General features: G+C 41.5%; 1 protein-coding gene across 6 annotated transcripts in view; it reads left to right on the forward strand.

Moving 5' to 3' along the window:
• Window positions 1–22,803, forward strand: part of sh3pxd2aa (SH3 and PX domains 2Aa) — a 95,874-nt gene that overhangs the window by 34,433 nt on the left and 38,638 nt on the right. For all 6 annotated transcript variants that reach the window (XM_008422262.3, XM_017305858.2, XM_008422274.3 and 3 more), the window contains 3 exons: window positions 539–615; window positions 4,982–5,073; window positions 16,480–16,505. In XM_008422262.3, the coding sequence (XP_008420484.1) occupies window positions 539–615; window positions 4,982–5,073; window positions 16,480–16,505 (195 nt within the window). The remainder of the gene's footprint in view (window positions 1–538; window positions 616–4,981; window positions 5,074–16,479; window positions 16,506–22,803) is intronic.

Below are 22,803 nucleotides of genomic sequence, written 5' to 3' on the forward strand. Positions count from 1 at the left end.
ACACTGCAAACAGAACGTTGCTGCAATCTGGGCTGTTTTAGTTGTTAACAGGCAGAAATACGCATAACTTACAAATATACTATTAGACTTAAAAACCTGCTTTTCACTTCCAGACCACTTGGATAACCACTGCTACTTGTCTCCAAACCAAAAACTGATCTGATCTGAGTGTGGTCATAGATCTTGTTATTGGTTTGTTAAAGTGATACTTTAGTCCTAATCTTCCTTAGAAGAGATCCACGTATATTAAATACAAAGTTTTGTTTAAAAAAAACTAACTTTTTAAATTGTTGATCTGCAAAATACTGACATCTGCTGGTTCATCTGAAAACTACACCATCAAGTTTTTACTGCCTGAAAACCGAGCATAAATTTCTTCTTCTTTGTTTGCACATTCCAGTTTTTTCCTCTCGTCTGTTTCCTTGCTGTTCTCTCCTCTGATTTTCCCTCCATAACATCACACTTTTCCTCGTTTATCCTTCACTTTTCCTCGTGTTTTGATTCTTTGTTTTTGTCCCTTTTCCTTTCCCCTTTCCAGGCAAAATCCTGTTCCGGAGGAGTCATGTGCGAGACGTGGCCATGAAGCGGCTGCGTTTCATCGATGACTACTGCAGGGTAAAGCGTTCTGGCTGTAAACCTCCCTGTTGTCGTTCTGAAACATTCCCGACCTGTGAGGAGTCCAAACACTCCTTCACATGTCATGAAAAAGTATTTCTACTCCTTAAATTTGTCCTCATTATTCACACAAGGCAGTGGAAGGAAATGATTCATGTTTTCTAATATTTTTTGCCAATAACATTCTAAAAAATGCACAATGAACTTGTATTTAGTCCCCTTTATTCTGAAACCCCTAAATGAAAGTGCAAAGCTTTGAACATCTCCCAGAGCTAACGGAGAATCTGTAGGAAGAACTGAAATTTCTCCTTCTAATCTGAATGAGCCTGAGTGATTTTGCAAAGAGAAAAATGTCAGTATCTACAGCTGGTTGAAACAAATCATGAAAAGCATTTATCAATTTCACAGTTATGAACTTCCCAGTGGTGATCTGTCATATAACGTCTCAATAAAACAGACTTATAGATTTATAGCTATAATACGAAAAACTATAAAAAGATATGAATTAGGGTTTTGTGAACTGGCCCATCACAAAACTTTAAAAATTCAGATTTTGGCTGATGCTGTTTTTGTTTGCTAAATATAGTGACTTTTACATGGTTGGTCCAATTCTGATCTTTTTTCCTTCGTCTTGTTATGATCTCAGTTTCTGTTGCTGAAAAACTTTAAAATGGATCCAGAGATGGTGGCGTCCATTATTACTTCTGTTAGAGCGCTGCTGTGTGTCGTCTACGTTCTTCTTCTACGTCGCTTTGGGGTCGTAAACTGTTTACACGGAAATCTGATTCTGGTCACATTTAATTAGTATGAACGACCACACACGCACACACACACACACACGCACACACACACACACACACACACACACACACACACACACACACACACACACACACACACACACACAAAAAAAAGAAATCTTACTTTAGCAACAAAAGTCTGACTTTAGTACCAATATGTGAATGTTGCTTAAGTCTCTAAGTATCAGTGAGGTGACGGTTGTTGTCCAGCCCTCTGTCGTAACAGAGCAAAGGAGACAGTGACTGATTTTCAGACAGGATCGGTTTTTACCTGTTGGTCGATCGTGATCTCCCAAAATTATGGAAATCAGAGTGGATTTATCTCTGAGCACCTCCAGTATGATGAATACTTCATCAGGGTGCTGACCCAGTCCGATCCTGGATCAGGGGGTTCTGAAGCAGCAGGACTGACCGGATCGTTCCACCAGTCGAACCTTCAGTTTATCAAACTCCTGCTGTTTGCAGAGGAAGTTCTGACTTCCTTCCCATAAAAATACACAACTTCAAAGAACTACCTGTTTGTAATTACACACTTCAAGACAGACTTGATTGTCACTTCCTGTTCACACTCTTATTAGATGTGTTTTATTTCATGTGTGCAGGATTATGATCTTTTCCTGCTTCGCACCCTCCTCTCCTCCCTTCCTTCCTCTTGGCACAACTCCACACTATCAGAGGGAAATGGCTGCAATACAGCGGCTTTGTTTCCACACACAATTAGGAGGTTGTATTGTTGGCCTGCATTAGCGAAGGTTAGCCAGAGTATCAGCTCATTAATTGGGAGCAAAGAAATAAAAGCAGATCCACTCGTAGACGGACTCTTTCTTACCCAAATAACCTGCAGCGGAGTAATTTATCCTGCAGCAGGCTTTCCCTTTCATGCAGCGCTGCAAAGCGTGCCACACTGTTTACTTCCTGTGTCCTGTTCGTGAGGCACAAACAACAGAGAGGAAGAGTAATTACCCGGTGTTTTCAAAGGCTTTTGCTCTGGAGAATACGGGATGCTGGGGTCCAGGCAGCTGTGGATGCTCAGCGTGATGCAGCCTCTTCAATCACCACCAAAACACTTCTTCTGTAGTATTAGAGGAGATGAAAGAAATATGAAGGTAGTTCAGATGACGATTTCAGCTATTTAAATTAAAGGCCCGTTCTGTTTCTTCTTCACGGTTCGGCTCCTCGTTTGGCGGCTGCGTAGCCGAGCTTCAGCTCTGCTTGCAGCCGGTCGGCTGATTAAATATAGATGGATAACAGACACATGATCCTCTTTGACTGGGGTTGAGCTCTGTCTTTGAAGACACTCTGAGGCAGCAGTTCACTGATCTATATCACAAATCTATGCTGGTCAAAAGTCGGCAGGTTCAGTCAAATAAATCGGGGTTTGCAGTTGAGTTTACTCCTTCAGCTGGTTTTCCCGTTTTGCTTGCTGGAATTTCCATCTAAAATGTGAAAAAAATCCTTCATGCAAATATTTTTACACCTTTTGGATTATCAAGTGATGCAGATTTTTTCACTGCACCGTTTTAGTCTCGGTGAAATGGATTTTAGGATACTGGGAGTAAAGCTGAATGGTGTCCCATCCAGGAAGCATCCACACCCCCAGAATCAACTCAGGGATGTGTGCTCTGCCCTTTTTTGTAAATTTTACACATAACTGCAAGAATGTAATAAAAAACAGGCACAAATGAGCACAAACAAAACCCTTTGAGAAACCTGTTCCCCCTTCTGCCTGTGGGGGCGCTGCACCAACAACCACTGAAGGAAACGACTCAAAAACTTCTGAAAAAGACACTGAGTGAAACGTCATTCTTCAAAAAATGCAACAAAAACAGAGAGGTTTTAGTTTTTAGTGGTTGTAGGATTTCTCTTTTATGTTTGGTAAAAGACCACCAGACATTTCTCCCTTTAGTGCTACACATGCGCTTTGGTTTTGGTTGTATTTACCCAGAATGCAATTCAGTATTGTCCGCTTCCTGCTTCTGGAGGGAACCAGAATTGATTTTAGCCTAAGCAAGGCTAAAGGCTTAGGTTTGTAGCCGGACCAGAGTTCGCTTTTTTAGTCCACTTCAGTCTGATTGTGCATTCACACTTCCCCAACCGAACCGGACATTCTAGGTAAACAAACTAGAATTTGATTAAAGTAAACCAAACAGGGCTGGTGGGAATGCGCACTATCCCAACTTAACTGAACAAACGGCCCATAATGTTGTTGTTTTTGGGTTATGAGACAAAAGCAGGTTAATGCTGGATCTTTCACATGTGACCCTAACAGTTGCCTCTCAGCTGCGTCCAGTTTCCCTCTGCTGGCCTTCATGTTTACCTCTACTGGCCTTCATGTTTCCCTCTGCTAGCCTTCATGTTACCCTCTGCTAGTCTTCATGTTTTCCTCTGCTAGCCTTCATGTTACCCTCTGCTGACCTTCATGTTTCTCTCTGCTGGCCTTCATATTTCTCTCTGTTAGTCTTCATGTTTCTTTCTTCTGGCCTTCATGTTTCTCTCTGGTGGCCTTCATGTTTCTCTCTGCTGGCCTTCGTGTTTCTCTCTGCTGGCCTTCATGTTTTCCTCTGCTGGCCTTCGTGTTTCTCTCTGCTGGCCTTCATGTTTCTCTCTGCTGGCCTTCATGTTTTCCTCTGCTGGCCTTCGTGTTTCTCTCTGCTGGCCTTCGTGTTTCTCTCTGCTGGCCTTCGTGTTTCTCTCTGCTGACCTTCATGCTTCCCTCTGCTGGCCTTCATGTTTCTCTCTGCTGACCTTCATGTTTCTCTCTGCTGACCTTCATGTTTCTCTCTGCTGGCCTTCATATTTCTCTCTGTTAGTCTTCATGTTTCTTTCTTCTGGCCTTCATGTTTCTCTCTGGTGGCCTTCATGTTTCTCTCTGCTGGCCTTCATGTTTCTCTCTGCTACCCTTCATGTTTCTCTATGCTGGCCTTCATGTTTCCCTCTGCTAGCCTTCATGTTTCTGTCTGCTAGCCTTCATGTTTCCCTCTGCTAGCCTTCATGTTTCCCTCTGCTAGCCTTCATGTTTTCCTCTGCTAGCCTTCATGTTTTCCTCTGCTAGCCTTCATGTTTCTCTCTGCTGGGCTTCGTGTTTCTCTCTGCTGGCCTTTATGTTTCTCTCTGCTAGCCTTCATGTTTCGCTCTGCTAGCCTTCATGTTTTCCTCTGCTAGCCTTCATGTTTTCCTCTGCTAGCCTTCATGTTTCTCTCTGTTAGCATTTATGTTTTCCTCTGCTAGCATTCATGTTTTCCTCTGCTAGCCTTCATGTTTTCCTCTGCTAGCCTTCATGTTTCTCTCTGTTAGCATTCATGTTTTCCTCTGCTAGCCTTCATGTTTCTCTCTGCTGGCCTTCGTGTTTCTCTCTGCTGGCCTTCATGTTTCTCTCTGCTAGCCTTCATGTTTCTCTCTGCTAGCCTTCATGTTTCTCTTTGTAAGCCTTCATGTTTTCCTCTTCTAGCCTTCATGTTTTCTCTCTGCTGGCCTTCATGTTTCTCTTCTAACCTTAATGTTTCTCTCTGCTAACCTTCATGTTTCTCTGCTGGCCTTCATGTTTTCCTCCGTCTTTCCATTTTCAGGCTCTGGTGAGACTTCCTCCTCACATCTCTCAGAGCGAGGAGGTGCTGCACTTCTTCGAGACCAAAGCTGAGGACATCAACCCCCCAGTAGAGTGAGTGTAGCGCGCGCACACACACACACACACACACACACACACACACACACACACACACACACACACACACACACACACACACACACACACACACACACAGCCAAACATGATGATGATGCGTTTCTCATAAACTCATAAACTCACCATGTTACCCTGAACGGCCAGGTAACAAAGATCTCCTCTGGACGGCTGTGAGCTCATTACCTCCCTGTCTATTCCTGCTTTCATATCTATTCCCAGATCAGCTCCTTCTCACGGAGTTTGTGCGTTAAAGCTTTACTCCAGATTATAAAGAGAGGGAAGTTGATGGATGCAAGAATGGGAGGAGGAGACTGGCTTGTTTTGCAGCAGGGGATGGCCCCGTTGGGTACTTGTTAATTAGAGAACACGCTCTCCCCTCCGATCCCGAAACGCCGGCATCGCACCCTTCATTTGTAATGTGTTTCTGTCTGCGCCGAGATGGATGCACCCGAGGCGATCCAACCCAGAGCTCTACCTAGACTCCTCTCGTATTTTAATTACTTTCCTCCGTGTTTCTCCTCCTCCGTGACCCCTCTCTGTCAGTGCTTCTCCTGCACTAGATCATCTCTCCACTCCTCTGCTTCTAATTGTCTGAATCCAACTCGACCTCATAAATTCGAGTATGTCTAATTGGTGAGACGGTTCAAGGTTATAAACACTTTTACTGAAACAAATACCGTCTCCCAGCATTTACGCAGCGTTTCGTCTCACCTGTTCGGTCTCTCAATGCCTCTATTTGATGTTTGTTTTTCTTCTTTTTTCAGTAAATACATACTGTACCTTCTTTTATTTCATCTGTATTAACACCAGTGAATAGTTTAGCGTTAATGAAGCTTCAAAAGAGGAACATCATCACTGCCTGTGGGTGATATATTTAACTCTGTTATATCCAATAAGCAGAAATAAATGCTTCTGCTGGATTTTCTTACATAAGTCATTAGAAAATTATAATTTAGTAGAAAAGTTCATTTATTTTAGCAACTCAATTCCCTAAGTGAAACACATAGATTACTTCTGTTTTTAGCCTTTTTTCTGGTATTTATGATGATTTTCTGCTTACAGTAATGACAACATTAGAATATTACGGCTGACCAATAATAAAACATTTTTAACACACAAATGAGGCTTTAATGAAAGATTAATTTAATACCTGCAGAAAGATTATCTTCAAAAGATCATTTTGATCGGACAAAGGAGCCTCATTGGAAATATATTCTAATTTATGGTATATGACTGCATGTTCACCGTGAACAGAAGATATTCCAATATATATATGAATCAGTGATTGGCACCACTTACTAAAAAGTTGGTTGTACTAACCCTAAAGCACCAATTATATCTGAGTTCTGCTAACATGCTACACTAGCAGAAGCTAATGCTAATGCGCTAGCTTAGCTCAAATTATATCTGCTCTGGTAAGACTACAACCTTTGAACACCAATTTAATTTGATAAGATATTAAACCCTTACATACTTTTATTTTTGTTTCTTTATGTTTATTCTTTGAAATAAAGTTATTTGGGGGAAAAACGAGGGAACATGAGAGGAAACATTGTGCAGCCAGTCTTCACCACCTTCAAAATAGGAGTTTGGATCTTAATGTCTGACTACTTGAAGAATTCAACCAGTCGATAACTAAAACTTAAACACAGATGTCAAACTTTAATAGTAAAGTAAATTATCGCTTCAGAATTTATCCGCAAAAATATATTTAGAGGAAGCTAAGTACGCTAAAGGTTTTCAAAGTAAAAGCCTCCACCACTGAGCTTGGCAGGGAGTAATAACTGGTAATAATTTATCCACAGCAGCATTTAATGATGATTATTGATGTCTTTTTGCCTGGGCATTGTGTTGACACACACAGATTATCCCCAGAACTGATGATAATTTTTCAGGTGACTGTGGTGAATGAAGGTAATGACGAGTGTTTCAGGTCCATCTCTGGTTTGGTCTGTTCTGGACTCTTTTCCGTTTAGGAACAGAACCTTCTGGTACTTTCTGCCTGCTGCTGCTGTTTGACTCTGCTTTTTATCCCCTGCTTTTCACCGGTTTTATTGAAACATGCTCACCACATGCAGCTATGCTCAGCTACAACGGGAATACTTACAAAAAAACCAACTCTGGATACCTTCAGAAAACCTTAAACCACTGATTGACCACTTTAAAAGATTAAAAGAAATCTGCCTTCCTGAAAGCAAACTACAATAAAACATTAGCTGACTCAAGACTGTATTACATTTTTTCCATCCATTAGTTTTTCCCTGCGTTGTCAGCTGCTAATCTAGAACTGGAACATGAGGCAAAATCTGAAGCAGTGACTCACTGACCTCCATGTTTCAGCTGCAGAAACATTTTTAATCCCTGTGCAGATTTTTCATCTCCAGCTGTGAACCCAATTCAAACACACACTCACAAACTTAGACTTTAAGGAGTAATTCTCATCCTGACTTTTCTTTACACAGACAGAAAAACGTGTGACAAATTTAATAAAGGGGGAAACAGAAGAAAATAGATTAAACGTTCTGCACCAAGAAGAGTTGAATGTAGCTGTTTGCGGCAGGTCGTTCTGAGCGGTTTGAAACAGTCAGGCCTGACGGAGAGCTGCCGTTTGGACCAGTTCTGACAAAAATCGATTCAGAACCTCCTCTGGTTTCTCTCATCGTTCCTCAATATAAGAAAAAACACTCAGTGTGGCTGAAGAACTCGCTCTGCTCAGTTAATGGTGTGTTAGACGTCATAACCCAAAGCTGTGAGGAGTAAAGTGGACGTGGCTCTTTGGTTCTTTCACCTCAGTGCATCTTCTAAATGAAAATGTATCCGAGGACGGAGGGATGAAAGAGGGAGGGATGAAAAGAGGGAGGGATGAAAGAGGGAGGGATGAAAAGAGGGAGGAATGGGGGCGTTTGGGATGAGATCATCAGATGATTTAAAGTCCTGAGTGTGTGTCTGATGGTGTGTGTTTGTGTTGCAGTGAAAAAAGATGTGGAGATGGATGGACAGTTTAGCATTATTATTAATCCATCATGGTGCGCGTGTGTGTGTGTGTGTGTGTGTGTGTGTGTGTGTGTGTGTGTGTGTGTGTGTGTGTGTGTGTGTGTGTGTGTGTGTGTGTGTGTGTGTGTGTGTGTGTGCGTGTTTGTGATATTTTATCACTGTGTTGATTAAATCTCAAGACTCTTTGGTCATCAAACTTAAACATCGCCTCACGTTTCAGTGGAAAGAAGACGAAATCAAATGAACCAGAAAAAACAACAGCTGGGGGAAAATAAAATCTTAACGTTTAAAACACTGCTGCCAGGTTCACATAGCATCAGATTTTCATGCTGATTTTTGTCCTGATTTTCCCCCTTTGGTAATCATACAGATGCTGTGATTATCAGGATGGCTCTTAAGATAATCATGGGAGATATTCTTGGTGTGCTCAGGGTGATCTAGTCCACTCAAAAAGACGTTGGGTCTAAAATACAGAATGTTCAACATGCTGGATCGTCTTGGATCTTATCGCACCATGTGTGATGATCCCCGAGGACAAGCAAATTCAATCGGGTACCAAAATTGTAATATTTGTTACGTTTTCAGCTGCTGAACTGAACTGTCAAATGATCCAAACTAACTGAAAAACCTATTTCCCTCCTGGCCTGTGGGGGCGCTGCACCAAAAATTACTGCAGGAAACAAAACCTCAGAAGAAGAAACTGAACACAACTTTCTTATTCACAATATGTAAACAAAAATGGAGCAGCGTTTGTTAGCGGTTGTAAGATTTCTCTTTTGTCTGTGTCAGAAGACAGATATTTCTCCTGTAAGCATTAGCCTCTTGTGTTTGTTCTGGTTTTATTTACCCAGAATGCCCTGTGCTGTAGTCCACCACCTGCTTTTGGAGCGGTCTTCGGTCTGCTTGGCGTTTACATATGCATTCAAACTTCACCAGAGTTCATTGTTTTGACCTGCGTCATAGAACTCTGTTTTTATCTCTGGCTGAAAGTGGACCAGCTAAAGGTTGGTTTCCCAGGCAGAACCAGTTCTCCTGTGGCCCAGTCCAGGGGTGGAAACAGAACTGATGCCAGACAAGCACCGAGTCGTGTTTGGTCTGCCCTACAGCTTCTATCCTCCCATCTTTCTTCTGTTCTGCTCGGAAAGAGGCGACAGGCTCTCTCAACCTTAATGGATGAGCTCTTAGGATCAGTGGCGCTCACTGGAGACCCGATGAGCGGTGAACAGCACCGTCTTCAGTCGGTTTAAACACTTAAAGCATGTCAGAGTGAGGAGGAGCGGTCAGCTGAGCGTGCAGCCTCTGAGACATCCTGTTTTTTATATTATTATTTTTGTGAGTGAGCCTTCATTGATTTGTTTTTCTTCCAGCCACATTTGGAAACGCTCAAACCCAAGGCAGGTTTCTATTTTAACAAACAGAATTGATTCTGCTTGTTGACTGTTTTGGGGTTGTTTCACCTCTCCCGGTCCAGCCTCCGCTCTGGATGCACTCATTCACCCAGATGCAGCGTCTGACTCACTGCTGCTCCCCGTGATGCACACTTACTCACCGGGGGTTGTTGAGCCAGGCTCGCTCTGGGAGGGGCGGGGGGTGATGGACGGAGCGGGGGGTGACGGGGTGAGGTGCGCTTTATCACTTCCTGTTAAATGAGGAAGGAAGGAAGAGGGACGGGGTCCTCGAGGGACACGAGGAGGTCAAGGACAGCGGGTGAGGGGTCGGGATGACTTCCTGGTTTCTCTTAAGCTGGAGAGTCAGAAATGTTTATATAATGGAATCTGCTGGTGAAACTTTGCTCTAATTTTCTGCCTGGATGTGTTTGAGAATCTTTTATTTATTTATTTTTATCCAGTTTTTCAGTGATCAAAATGAAAAGGGAAGTAGCCTCTTTCTTTTCCTTATTGTCCTCATTGTCGACCCCTGTCTGCTGAAGGGGGTACTGCACCTGTTGGGGAACATTAGGACTTGTGTTGGTGATGTCACTCTGATGCAATCAGCTGTTTGCTCTTTAAATCCAAGGATCCTTTCAGAAAACACCCAGATCCAAATTCTGCTCATCTTATTGCTTTTGATGTGTTGGTAAACAAAAATATGATGCAGAACTTATTGCCATTTTTTTGGCATTTCAAAGCATGTTTGGAACATTGAAGGTCCTTCTATTATGACTAAAATGAAACATTTTTGCTTCATTTTTGTGCAACAGCAGCAGTGATTTCTTTACGAATGCAAAACATTTAGAAAGTCTCAACAAATGTTGAAATCTTGTGTCATGAAGCTGTAAATGGAAAGACGAGGATAGAAAATGGATCTTTAGCTTTTATTGTTTGTCATATGTATCCCGTCTTTACTTTATTCAACCCTATTATGTATGTAGTGGGGTTTTCAGGTGGTGTTAAGTTAAAGCCAGAGCAGATTTTTGACTGATGTCAGCCATTGTGACTCTTTGTGACTCCTCTGTGGGTCTGCCTTCTGTTTAGATTTGGATGAAAATAATATTAAAATGTATATTTTTGGCTGCTTTTTTGTGAGAATCAGGGGTTCCCAGACATTTGTGTTATTGCTTTCAGGCTAATCCGCTGTACAACATCTGTCCACATGGTGGCGTACTTCACAGTCCAGAAGGATGAAGCTGCTTTTCCAGTTCTGCTGCCGGTCCCGTTCCTCTCTGCTCCTGATCAAACGCCTCCCATCCTCACATCTTTCTCGGATAAATTTCCGCTGCATTGAAATTCTCTCCTGCTGTATCCATTCCTTCCTGGACTCCTCCACCCCCCATTCCACCTCTTTTTTCTTTTTGTTTTAGTATCTTCTTCTGTTCTTTACATCATTATCATTTATCAAATGTTGTTTTATTTGTCTCTGTTCATAAAAACATCACCCTAGAAGGGATGATCTGTCCTCTCCACGCCATGGTGTCGACAGATTCCTTATTAATATGTGCATCCTGCATCTTGGCTGTAGAGGTGCTATCCGTCACTGCGCCCCCTCACAGCCCGCATCATGAGCAACAATAGAGTCTGACCTTGGTTTGAGCCTGCAGGAGATCGGGGGAGGCTGCATGATGATCAGATTATTGCAGAGATAAGTCATGAACTCGTGTGATTGGTCAGCTTTCCAGTTCCTTGGAGGCGATGTTTTAAGCAGAAGGTTTACCCCCGGTGATGCGGGGGAGGCCAGGCGAGTGTTTGGGGGTTAATCAGGAATAAGTAGGTGGTAATGTGTTTCTGATGTGAGAGAAGCTGTGGGTCATTTTGTGATGCAGACTGAAGAAAAGCTTCTTCTAACCTGTATGCTCACTGCAGACTGGTAACGAATACAAAATGATTTTTAATTGGGAAATGTGTTGTTAGGTCCAAGCTATCAGTGATGCCTACACACACACACACACACACACACACACACACACACACACACACACACACACACACAATGAAGCCTACAGGCTTTGTTTAACATTCAGTAACATCGATTCCAGCATGCGGCTGTAAAGTTGAGTGGAAGGAAAAGAGGTGCACAAGCAACAGTTTGGGGGAGATTCACAAGGCGTGGACTACAGCTGCAGTCACATGAACATAACGAGACATGGACCACAGCTGTCACATGTGTGAAGTTCTTCCTGAGGAGAAAAAGGACCGGGCCGGTAAGGTGGGGCTACTGGGGAGATTAGGCTGAGACATGACTAGACTTGGGGCTGACGCTGGATCTGAACGGGAACAGAAGGCAAGAGAGACAAAGGGAGGTTAGGACGATAATCAGGAAGTATTTCCTTTTCACTGGGCTGCTAATGAGGCGGCATTCAATCACAGCAGGTTATGCTGATAAACATTGATCAGCTGTTTTCATCAGCATAAAATCCATTACCTTCCCAGACTAATTTCACAAGCCATATAAAGTGTATAAATCACACAGGTACATGAAGACTAATGAAACGGTAATGATGGTTGATTTAAAAGGCAGCTGACTGATCTTGTTACTTTGTGATTTGAGTGGGAAAAGAAGATTATTTGAAACTCCTGATGTTTAAAGTCTGTAGGTACAACAGTAGATTAAATGAAAGCAGCGGGGTTTGTTACAACCGTGCCCCCTGAAGAAGCTCACGGCGACAGTAGAGAGGAACACCGCCTTTTTAACGGACACTTCTAGCAGCAAAAAACGCCAAATCGTAAATTTTCAGTCAAACATTTCAGCTCACAGAGGACCCTCTCCACCTGTGAGGTTTTTCTGTGCAATGTGACTCATTTATTCATGGAAATTCACCTACAGGCTAGTAGTTTTTATAGAGCAAGTCTAAAATATGCAAAGGAAAATGCAGCTTTGGAAGCTGAACTACCTCCACACAATGCTACAGGACATGCTATTGATTAGAGTTTGCAAAGCAGCCAATCCAGAAGCACCATTCATTTTTCTTTCTCCTGATTGGCTGAACCCCTTAGAGCAGACATAAGGAAGACTGCAGTTTCTGTGGTAGAGATAATGAATATTAAGCTATATTTGGTATTTTAACAGTTTTAGAAGAGGCACCAAGGATTCCCAACTTTTAATTTATCGCAGATTATTTGAAGAACCATGAAGGTTCGTAAAAAGGCAATAATCCATCACACAAAGAACTAAATACTTTCTGAATGAATCCAAGTACATTTAACTTCACACCAACATTCCCAGGTGCTTCTACTTTTTGTTTTTGCCTAAATTTTTGCCACAAAAAGCTTCTCATGGCCAAACAGAGTGGATTTTAAAGCAACTGAGGGAGGAACATGGAAACTTCCCCAACATCTCATCAGTTCATGTAAGAAAAACTGTAAGTCGTTGAGTTTTATTCAATACTTAGAAATAAATGCACTATTTCATTCTGCAATATTTTAACTACTGACCTTGGTGACTTTGGATTGAGGATTGAGGGTTCAGAGGTCATTTAAAGACTATTGATGGAACAATAGCGGGAAGTTGGACGAGTTTTAAAAGAAAATAAAATTGGAACTGAGAAATATCTTAATACTCAGGATACCTATCTGTCTTTTTTACCTATTAGGATAAAACACATTCAGTATGCATGTATGGTTTGCTATTTGACTGCTGGTATGTTTTCCTTTGTGCTGCTGAATCGTATTAAACTACCGTCGAGCTGCAGGTCTCTGTGGAGATCTGAGTACAAAACGTATGTTTTTTTTTTTTTTCATCTGCCATTTTCTACTCCACTCTCTGGGGATACTCTGTCAAATTTCAGTGACGTTTGGTCCTGCTGTTTTGGCCAGTATTAAAAAGGCATATAAACTTATAATAATAGTTATAATCATAGATAACCAAAACGGATGAAATCACCCGGCCCTTTTAGCTTATCTTTAACCTCATCAGTTTCAATTATTCCTCAACATTCTGTTCCCAGAATGAAGTATTTACTGTCTGCCAAGGTGTCTTTGAGGCTCCATGTTCCTTCTTCTCATCGCTGCACCTCAAGCTTCCTCCTTCTCAAACCTGTAGAAGATGCTGGAAAGCGCTGGCAGTCGGAGCTGGTTACTCAGCCCCCTGGGAGGAGTTGGATTTCAGCCTCAGGGATGTGGGTCACTGGCTAAACTCTGGACAATCTGTTTCTCCTCTCGCTTTACATCCTCCCTCCTCTGTTTTGCTTCTCCTTCCAGATGCTTTTAGCCTCTATCATATAAATGAAGGACAACAATGCCACATACATCTACGGCAGCGTGTTGCTATGTAGAGTTGGATGACAAAGAGGATTTTGTAAATTTGTTTGGCTGATTTGCTGCAGGAGGGACTGGTGCACTACACAAAGAGATGTAATAATGAGGAAAGACGACAGTATGGAAATATTGACGCTATCAGCCAGAAAGTTAAATGCTGGGAGAGAAACGGACAGCGACTCTCAGAATCCCACCAAATTCGTTACCAAGTTGAGAACTAAGTCAACACTTTGGTGTTGCTGTTTTAGGTCTTTCTTAACCTAAAGCAGGAAAAGTGAAGTCTGATTTAATGTGAAAATGAAAAAGAAAGGACTGTGTCTTCTAGTAATGCAATCATATAAACAGTGCATACTATACTCGAGTTTAACACTTGAGTTCTGAAGAAAGGGTTGTACTGGATGGACAGGAAGTTTTGTTAACATTCCCTGGACCTCTGATATAGTCCTTAAACCTAAAACAATCTGAATTTGTAATGAATTGTGGCAGGTTGGGTGAAAAGAGGAACCGTCCTGGCAGACGTTCTGCCTACTCTGACACTCTTTCCAAAGCGTATTTTCCACCCAGATCCAAAAGCATCAGATTCCAGCTTATTGTTCTCTACTTTAATTCTTCACCCACTAGAAGAAAGTAATATCATTGCTGTTGTTTTACTGTCCAGCCTGACGTGAGATGGATTGGATGTGTAAGGTGAAGTTATGCCATGTCCCTCTTCAGTGAAGCATATTCTGGCTGCCAGCACACAGAGTTCTTGGTATAAAGAGGTTGAGATAAAGGCTTCATTCATCTGTCGAAGCCAGTCACAGAGAGACGGATGAATCACATCACAAGGGATCGAGAGCGCGGTGACACCATGAATCTGTGTCTGCAGCGGCCTACACCAGACATAGAGCTGACTGATTTCCTAACCTACCTGTATCTGTGACAATGTGTGTGTTTATTAGTCAGAGTCGAGTCACGGAGACACCCGAGAGGAGGGATTCATTAACCTCCCACAGTGAGAGGTCATTAGCTTCCCCACCAACTGCACCGCAGGGAACGGTTTCTGTCCGGTTACCCTCTGCTGCAGAAATGTCTCAGCTCAATTTACTCATCTTCATACCTGACAAGATTAGGGCCCCAATTATTCAGATGAGCCGTGAACAGAGCTGCTTCAATTAGAGAGATCCACTTTGGTAGATAGGAGGGAAAAGGCCAGACTTGCTTGCTGACTTTTAGCTGGCCACAGAGTACTTCCATCGATTTATGGTACGCATCCTTTTATTTTACCACTTATCCAGGGCTGACTTTCTGGGTTCCACCTGTCTCTTCTAAAAGGGACACTGAAGTGTTTTAACCTTTAGCACCTGTCCATGGCTTCCTTACCGGCTGCTCACGCCAACTCAGCCGGCTCCATCTGATACGTCAAATTACTCAGTTTAATGTCGGTCATTCAGAGTTTAGTTTAAATCAGACAGTTTGTCATCTCAGTTTGTCCAGTTGTAAGTGAGCTCAATGCAAACCGTGTCAGCATGTTATCTAATGTAGCACTAGCTTCAACTCTGAGAACGTGAGGGGAGGAAATGGAACCGCTGCGTCATCAGTCTTCATCCCCTTCAAAATAAGAGTATGAATATAAATATCTACCTGCTTGAAAAATTCTTAACAGTCGATGAGCAAATCTTTCACACAGATAACAAACTTTATTCAACTGAAAGTTTACAAAACAACAAAAAATGGACTCCACATTTGCGGAGGTTTACCCCCCAACAATATCCGATATTATTGCTGTTATGGCAGATAACCTGTATTATATTTATATTTTCATCTTTAATTAAGCAGAAATGCTTAATTAAAGATGCATGTCATGATTATGAAGGTCACATGACCAAACAAACACCACATGGCCACACCAGAAACACATACACGCCCCGTAACAAGATGGAAATAAACATTGTTTACATCAGCCCATTTATAGACACCAATATGTTGAAATTAATAACTTTGGTCGGTAAATTGTGAATCCCTGATAAAAGTCTAGTTTTTCTGTTTGAAGGTGATAAACTTTGCCGCTGCTGCAGCATCGTTCTGCTGATGTTTACTGAGCTCTCCCAGATACTGCAGCAGAGGTGACATTGGCAGGTTTAACAGAAACAACGGCCTCAATCTACTGAGCGGTGCTTGTCAGATTGTCATTCCTCTATTTCTATAAATACTATCTTGTGTCCTCATCCAAACCCTCCATTTTTCCATCTTCTTCTCTCCCACCGCCTGCGCTGCTCTTGACAGTCGAGGTAGACGAGCCTCACGTACATCGGCTCTGCGTCAGCCTCTGATCTATAGCTCAGACTTGTGCCATAATCCCATTACAGGCCATTAAGCAAAGCATCTTAAACTGATCCTCCCTCCTTCGAATGTGGGGAGAGGTTGGTCGTCTTCCCCTCTAACAGGACGCAGGGGGAGCAGAGGGAGGAAGGGGATCGAGATGCTGCTGCTTTAGAGTCACATGACTTATTTGTGTCTGTTGCGGAGAGTACAGGCAGCTGGCCAAAGTCATCCCTCCCTCCTCGACTCCCTTTTTCTCCTTCAAACACATGCATTGCACAGCGCACTGCAGCCGAGCCGCAGCGACAGGATGCACGTGTGTTGACTGAATGTTTTGTTTGGGACAGCAGCGTCCGCCGTCACTAACCATGTCCCTCTTGTGTTGCTTCTCCCTCAGGGACTATGGATCCAAGCGCAAGTCGGGTAAGTCACCTGCTTTTCTTCAACCAAACCTGATGTTTTTCTCTGCTTTGCTGCGACGGTATTTTGCTCCTGGAGGAGCGTGGTGCTGCATGACGTGTGAGCTGTCAGTCTGTGGTTTATTTACAGTCCCACTGCGGGACGCTGACTGGCTGTCGGTTCTGGTGTGGGCTGGGTCCATAACGCTGCCAGTCCCTTCTGGTCCAAGGTTTTATAGCATGGGGTTATTGAGTGCCAAAAGTGTTAAAAGCAACATAATAAAGACAAATATCGTTTGCATGTGTCATAGCTAAATTGCTTTATCCATGATTAATAAAATGTTAAAAATGTAATGAATACATAATTAGTTTGGAAATCCTTGAAACTGCATTTCAAATTTCTACATTGTATACAATTGTTTTTGTTGTTTTTAAAAGTTGAATGACTTTATTTAAAAATATATTTAATACTGTTTAAATATATGTTCAGTTACATATTATTAATAATGTATTTATTTCAATACGCTTTGACACATTTAAGTAATTATTTTTTATTGAATTGAGACACTTTTGGGCCTCCATACAGGGTGTGGTTTAGGGGCGTGTTTGGTTCGGTTCTGTTGGGAGGAAGCATTACTCTTGGATTTGGATCTTGGGAGAAACAGTTTGTTCTCTTTCTGCTGGAGTTCAGCTCACAGCCTTTTATTTGATAATTCAGCGTTTTAGCAGCTCTGTGGTTGAATTTACAGACGGCTGACCCAGATCAGCATTTTTACCAAAGTCTTCAGCTTTGGGACAACTCACTGTGACTTTCAGCATTATCGCTGTCATGTTTACTTTAAGCCACAAAAGCCAAAACAAGGAAAGCAGTTTGACTGAAAGACCATTCATCCAGTCCCCTCTGAAGGATCCTTTGCACATTAGGCCTCTTAACAATGTCATGGCTCTTAAAGAGTATTAGCCAGAAAGCAGCTGCTTAACAAAAGCTGGTGGACGATTACAGTAAATGTGTTTTGGATGTCTGCTTTTAAAAGAGCATATTATAAAATTATTGATTAGCTAACTCAGGAAATAATTTGTGCTTAATAAATGACCCGATTGTCCTCATGTTGTTTGCTTTAAAGAACTTTGATATTTTAGGTGCCATCAGGGTTTTATGATGTGATTGGTTGAAAGCTGCAACCTGCTGATTTAGATTTTATCCTCTAATAAAATGACTGTAATCAGAAATGTTTCATTAGACTAAAACATGGCCTTCTTGAATAGGAGGAGGGAGGAAGAGCCATCTACCAGCCTCTTTATTAGGTACAGCTCACTGACACTGGGTGGGAACCACTTCAGGCTTCAGGATTGTCTTATTTTTTGCAGCATACAGAAGATTCAGAAACATTTCTCTGACCTACATGACTATCAAGGGCTTGACATGGTCAGCAACGATATCCAGTTTGGCTGTGATGTTGATGCTGGGAGTCCCAAATTGTGCCATGAAAGTATTCCCATACCCTGATAAAGCTGCAAGTTATCAGATGAGTAAATCTGTTCAAAACAGACGAGTTGAAGCTATTTAGGTATATTTAGCACTGCTAACTAAAATGTGAGTTATACTAACCCTAAAGGCCTAATCATAAACATCAGTTCTGCTAACGCTAAATGCTGCACCAACACAGTGTTTACTAGAAGCTAATGCTACAGCACTAACCTCAATTCAAGTAATCTGTTCTTGAAAGACTATTAGTGCATTAGTGGAAATGTGCCCACCACTGTTTATGTCACAAATACAGCTGTCCTTTATTTGATGTAAAAGGGAAATTATGATGCTAAGAACGGGCTGTACAGTGGCGCAGTTGGTAGAGCTGTTGCCTTGCAGCAAGAAGGTTCTGGGTTTGATTCCCAGCCCCGGTCTTTCTGCACGGAGTCTCCATGTTCTCCCTGTGCATGGTGGGTTTTCTCTGGGTACTCCGGTTTCCTCCCACAGTCCAAAAACATGACTGTCAGGTTAATTGGCCTCTCTAAATTCTCCCTAGGTGTGTGTGTGTGTGTGCATGGTTGTTTTTCCTGTGTGTCTCTGTGTTGCCCTGCGACAGACTGGTGACCTGTCCAGGGTGACCCCACCTCTCGCCCGAAACGTTCGCTAGAGAGGCACCAGCACCTCCTGACCCCACAAGGGACAAGGGTGTAAAGAAAATGGATGGATGGATGATGCTAAGAAAAACAAAACAACTATAACGAAAGCTAGCCAAAAGGAATTTACAAAAAAGTTATTGCTATTGGTGCATTAGCTAAAATTAGCCCATTACTGGATATTATTAATAGTTTCATGTTATGTTCTTTGACTGAACTTCAATGGACATTTTTGGTTTATTTTATAATAAGAAATTCAGTTCAGATTTTAATATTGAACCAATTCGAACGCTGATTTAAAATGATGGCCTCTAGATGTCAGCTGTGTGTTTTCCCCACCGGGTCAGGCCCGGGTCCGGTCTTCCTCTGCAGAGTGCAGACGGAGCCCGTCCTCCCCCATGTGGGAGTCAGACCTGGAGGGATTGGAGGAGGCTGCTGCCTGCGCTGCAGAGGCCATGGGGTTGATGCTGTCAGACAGGCCCGACGTTGTTTACGTGGCACGGCGGATAAAGTTTCAGGCTGCCGTCGGATCGGCCAGTCGTGTTGAGGAAGAACAGGAAGGAGGGCCTTGTTTCTCGGTGTGTTGGGGTTTTATAAGTGTAGGAGAAACGGCTGGGGGGCAGATGTGTTTACCGACTTGTTAAACTGTCACCGCTCGTTTGGATCGTGGAGTCGGGTGGCTGCTTGTGGCATCAGGATCCTCTTTGTCAAACCTTCATCATGCACACCTCCCATTAGGAACCCATAAACCTTTATTATTTAACATAGCATTGAGCTCTTAACTGGAGTAAATGCTATTCAGTCGCAGTAGTGATTTACAAAGCAGTGAAGTTGGGACTTCAGCGCCACGTTGCTGGTGTGTTTAGGTAGTGGAGACTCAGGCGTGTTCCAGTGAAAAACGGAGGAGGTGAGGAAATGCGAGGGTGCTCATTGTGGAGCAGACACGGTCTGGGACGGGGTAGAAACTCGGCCTGTGGCGGAAATCCACACCACATTCCCATCCTGGACCTGGAACCATCCATCATGGCTAACACAACTTTATTCATCCAGCACTTTTCAACCCAACGTTCCGGATAAAACAGATCAAACTGTTAGCAGCAGAAAAGGCCAAGACTAGTTAAAAAACAGGTTGTAAATTAATGAAATCTGAATTCTTTAAATTAAAATGAAGGAAATGGAGTTGAGAGTATTTACATTTTTTAAATTCTAAATATAAACGTTAGAGGAAAAAGGAGACGCTTGTGAGAAACTGCAAACTGGATATTTTGTGGCTTTTTTAAACAATTTCTAACAATAAAAAAAAGACAGATTTATGGAATTCAAAGATTTATCAACTGATTATATGTCTGCAGCTCCTCCAGAGTTACTGCAGGCTAAAAGTTTCCTCTGCCCACCTGGGGACGCATTTGGATTCCCCGGTAACTGTTGCCAGGGGCAGGGATGCTTTGGTTTCCCTCTTGGATTGGTTACCTTCATGGCCGGACCTCATTGTTTGGCAGCTACTGCAGCTTCTCCTCTCTTCGCTCACTTCTCCTCCTTATTTGCACACAAATGTCATTCGTCTTCTGACTTTCGTTTCAGATAAGTTGCTTCACTTCTTGTTTCTCTTCTTGATAAACTTTGTGTCAATACTCAGCTTCTGTTAGCGCTTTGACATTGTCCATGTCCTTCTTGTGCGATTATCTTCTGTTTGTTTGCTTTTGGCAAATCGATAACTGTTTGCTGTACATCTCAATCTGTGTGGCAACACTTTATGTCGTGCACCAGCCTGACTGAGTTTCCATGAGCAGTGGCAGCAGGATTGGAGCTGATGGATTTCTGTCAAAGTCACGACGCTCTTCTGTTCCTGCTTCGCTCTGAAGCTGCACAGCTCAGGATTAACTGCAAGGATTGTTGACAGTTTTCAAAGGTGGAACAAATCCTTGGAAAAATTAATCTATTTGTGAAACAATTTAACCTAAAAATTTCTCAAGGTGAAAAACTGAGAAGAAAATGACTAAAAATAAGGATGTTTTAAACATGATTAAGATAACTGCCATGTTTCTAGAAATCAAATTAAAAACTGTCAAGATATTCAGCAGAAAGAAAAATCTAATTAAGTTACTCTGATGATTTGGGTCAGCAAAGATAATTAATATTTTCAAAACATACCTGATTAACTTTTCTAACAACACATCGCCCGTTTCTCCTCTTCCAGTCAACAAACTCTGTCCTACTGTGTTTGCAGCATTTAAAGTATCAGATGTGTTAAATAAATGTGCTAATAAAACATTTTTCCTGTGTTAAAACTGATTTTTCTGTCCATATAGGGATGAACACTTTATGCATGTTTTATCATCATTAAGCTTCAATAAAACAGTCAGAATAACAACTTATCAACAATAATAATAATAATGATCAATTTAATTTGTAACGCACTTTTCATTAGCAAAAATCTCAAAGTGCTACAAAGTGCAACTAAAATCATAGATAAAATCAGCATCATAAACATTCAGTCTCAGAAGATATTAAGGTTTGAAGAAAGTTTCCTGCTGGAATCATATTTCTGTTTATTTCCCAGGACAAAATGGGAAAAAACCCATCAAAGTTACAAAAAAATATAGAAAATAATAATAAAAAAAGATTTTTCTTATATAAAAATGAACAAAAATGAACATAATGTTGATGCACAATTTTAACTCTGCATCATTTGTATTGCCTTGTTTAGTGAACATCATTCAGTTTAGAGAAATATTGACACATTTTGACAAAACTCTTTCAGCTCAGCAACCATCCAAACAAACTATAATATTTTGAAGATCATATTATGATGAGATGTGGGATATGAGGTTTTTTGGGCTAAACCCTAAAAGTCTGGCTGACAGCAGTTCAAATGCCAAACCTGCTGTTTGTCTTAATTAAATGCTTTAATGTGTTTTAATGTCAAACATTCTTTATTCTAATGCATTTATTAGATTTTAATTGATTAAATGTTACTGACATAAACTGTATAATCTTGTTGTTGAGGCTCCACTGGGATATAAGTTACAGATTTAGGTTCTATTTAAACAGACTTGATGTTAAAGTTTGTATTTATCGTCTGTATTTGGGTAAATTTCCACACAGTAGCAGAACATTTGGGTCAGAGCTGCTTCTGCTTGTTAGAGTCTTCATCACAAACCTGTGAAGAATTAAACCTGCTGTGTTTGTGGATGAGGCAGGTTGACAGCGGTAACATAAGTCAGATGTTGAGGAGAAGCCTCGTGTGTTGAGAGAACGGCTGCAGATCCAGATTTGACCCTTGCTGACCTGGAACCAGCGTGTTTCTGTCTCTGGAGGATGATGAGTTTGGCTTTCATCGTCTGTTGGTCCAGCAGATTCTGCTGCAACTTCATTTAGGATTCACTTGAATTTTTTAAATATATTTCATTTTCCTGCATGCAATGAAAGATAATCTACTGCTCAAAGCTGAAAAAATTTCAGTTTGATTTAAAGTAAACAGAAACATTTATACCGTTATTAAATTTAAATTTAAGTCTGACAAAAAAATGCATATAATAAGAAACATGTAAAATAAATATATTCTGTACAGATCAAATCCTGCAATAATCCTCATCTGGATGAAGACTATATATTTTATTTTTCTGTTTTAACTTTTTAAATGTTGTTAAATGTGGGCATAGTATTTTTAACGCCCTTGTTCATTTATTATTTACTTTTGCAGCCAGATAAACAAATTTGTTATTTTTGATAACCTTGAGCAGGTTAATTTAATTATTTTTACTATTATTTTTCTTGCTTTTCAGACAGGAAATCTTGCTTATTTGCATCATGTGATTGCCATGAAAATATCACTGCAGAGTTTAAGACATGCATGTGAGAAATCAACAATAATGGCCAAAATGACGTCTTTGTGAAACTTTTGGACAAATGAAACTCTAAGATATCGACGGGACTCGATTATATCAGTAAGATATGATTTAAAACATAAATAACATGATAAAATGTTCTCGTTTCAAAGAAATAATTTCATATTACTTGTATATCGTACAGTGGACCACAAACACTTGAAGCCTCCTCTAAAACTCTTACACACCAAACATACCTAAATATGAATTGATACGCACTGCAGAAGCCATCCTGGCTCTTTGGCAGCAGCTAACGTCCATCCTGGATGCCAGGCTGTAGTATGTCAAGACACTTTCTGCTTCTCAAACTACATC

The sequence above is a fragment of the Poecilia reticulata genome, chromosome 1 (assembly GCF_904066995.2).
Source record: "Poecilia reticulata chromosome 1, P_reticulata-male-v2, whole genome shotgun sequence".
NCBI classification, from domain to species: Eukaryota; Metazoa; Chordata; class Actinopteri; order Cyprinodontiformes; family Poeciliidae; genus Poecilia; species Poecilia reticulata.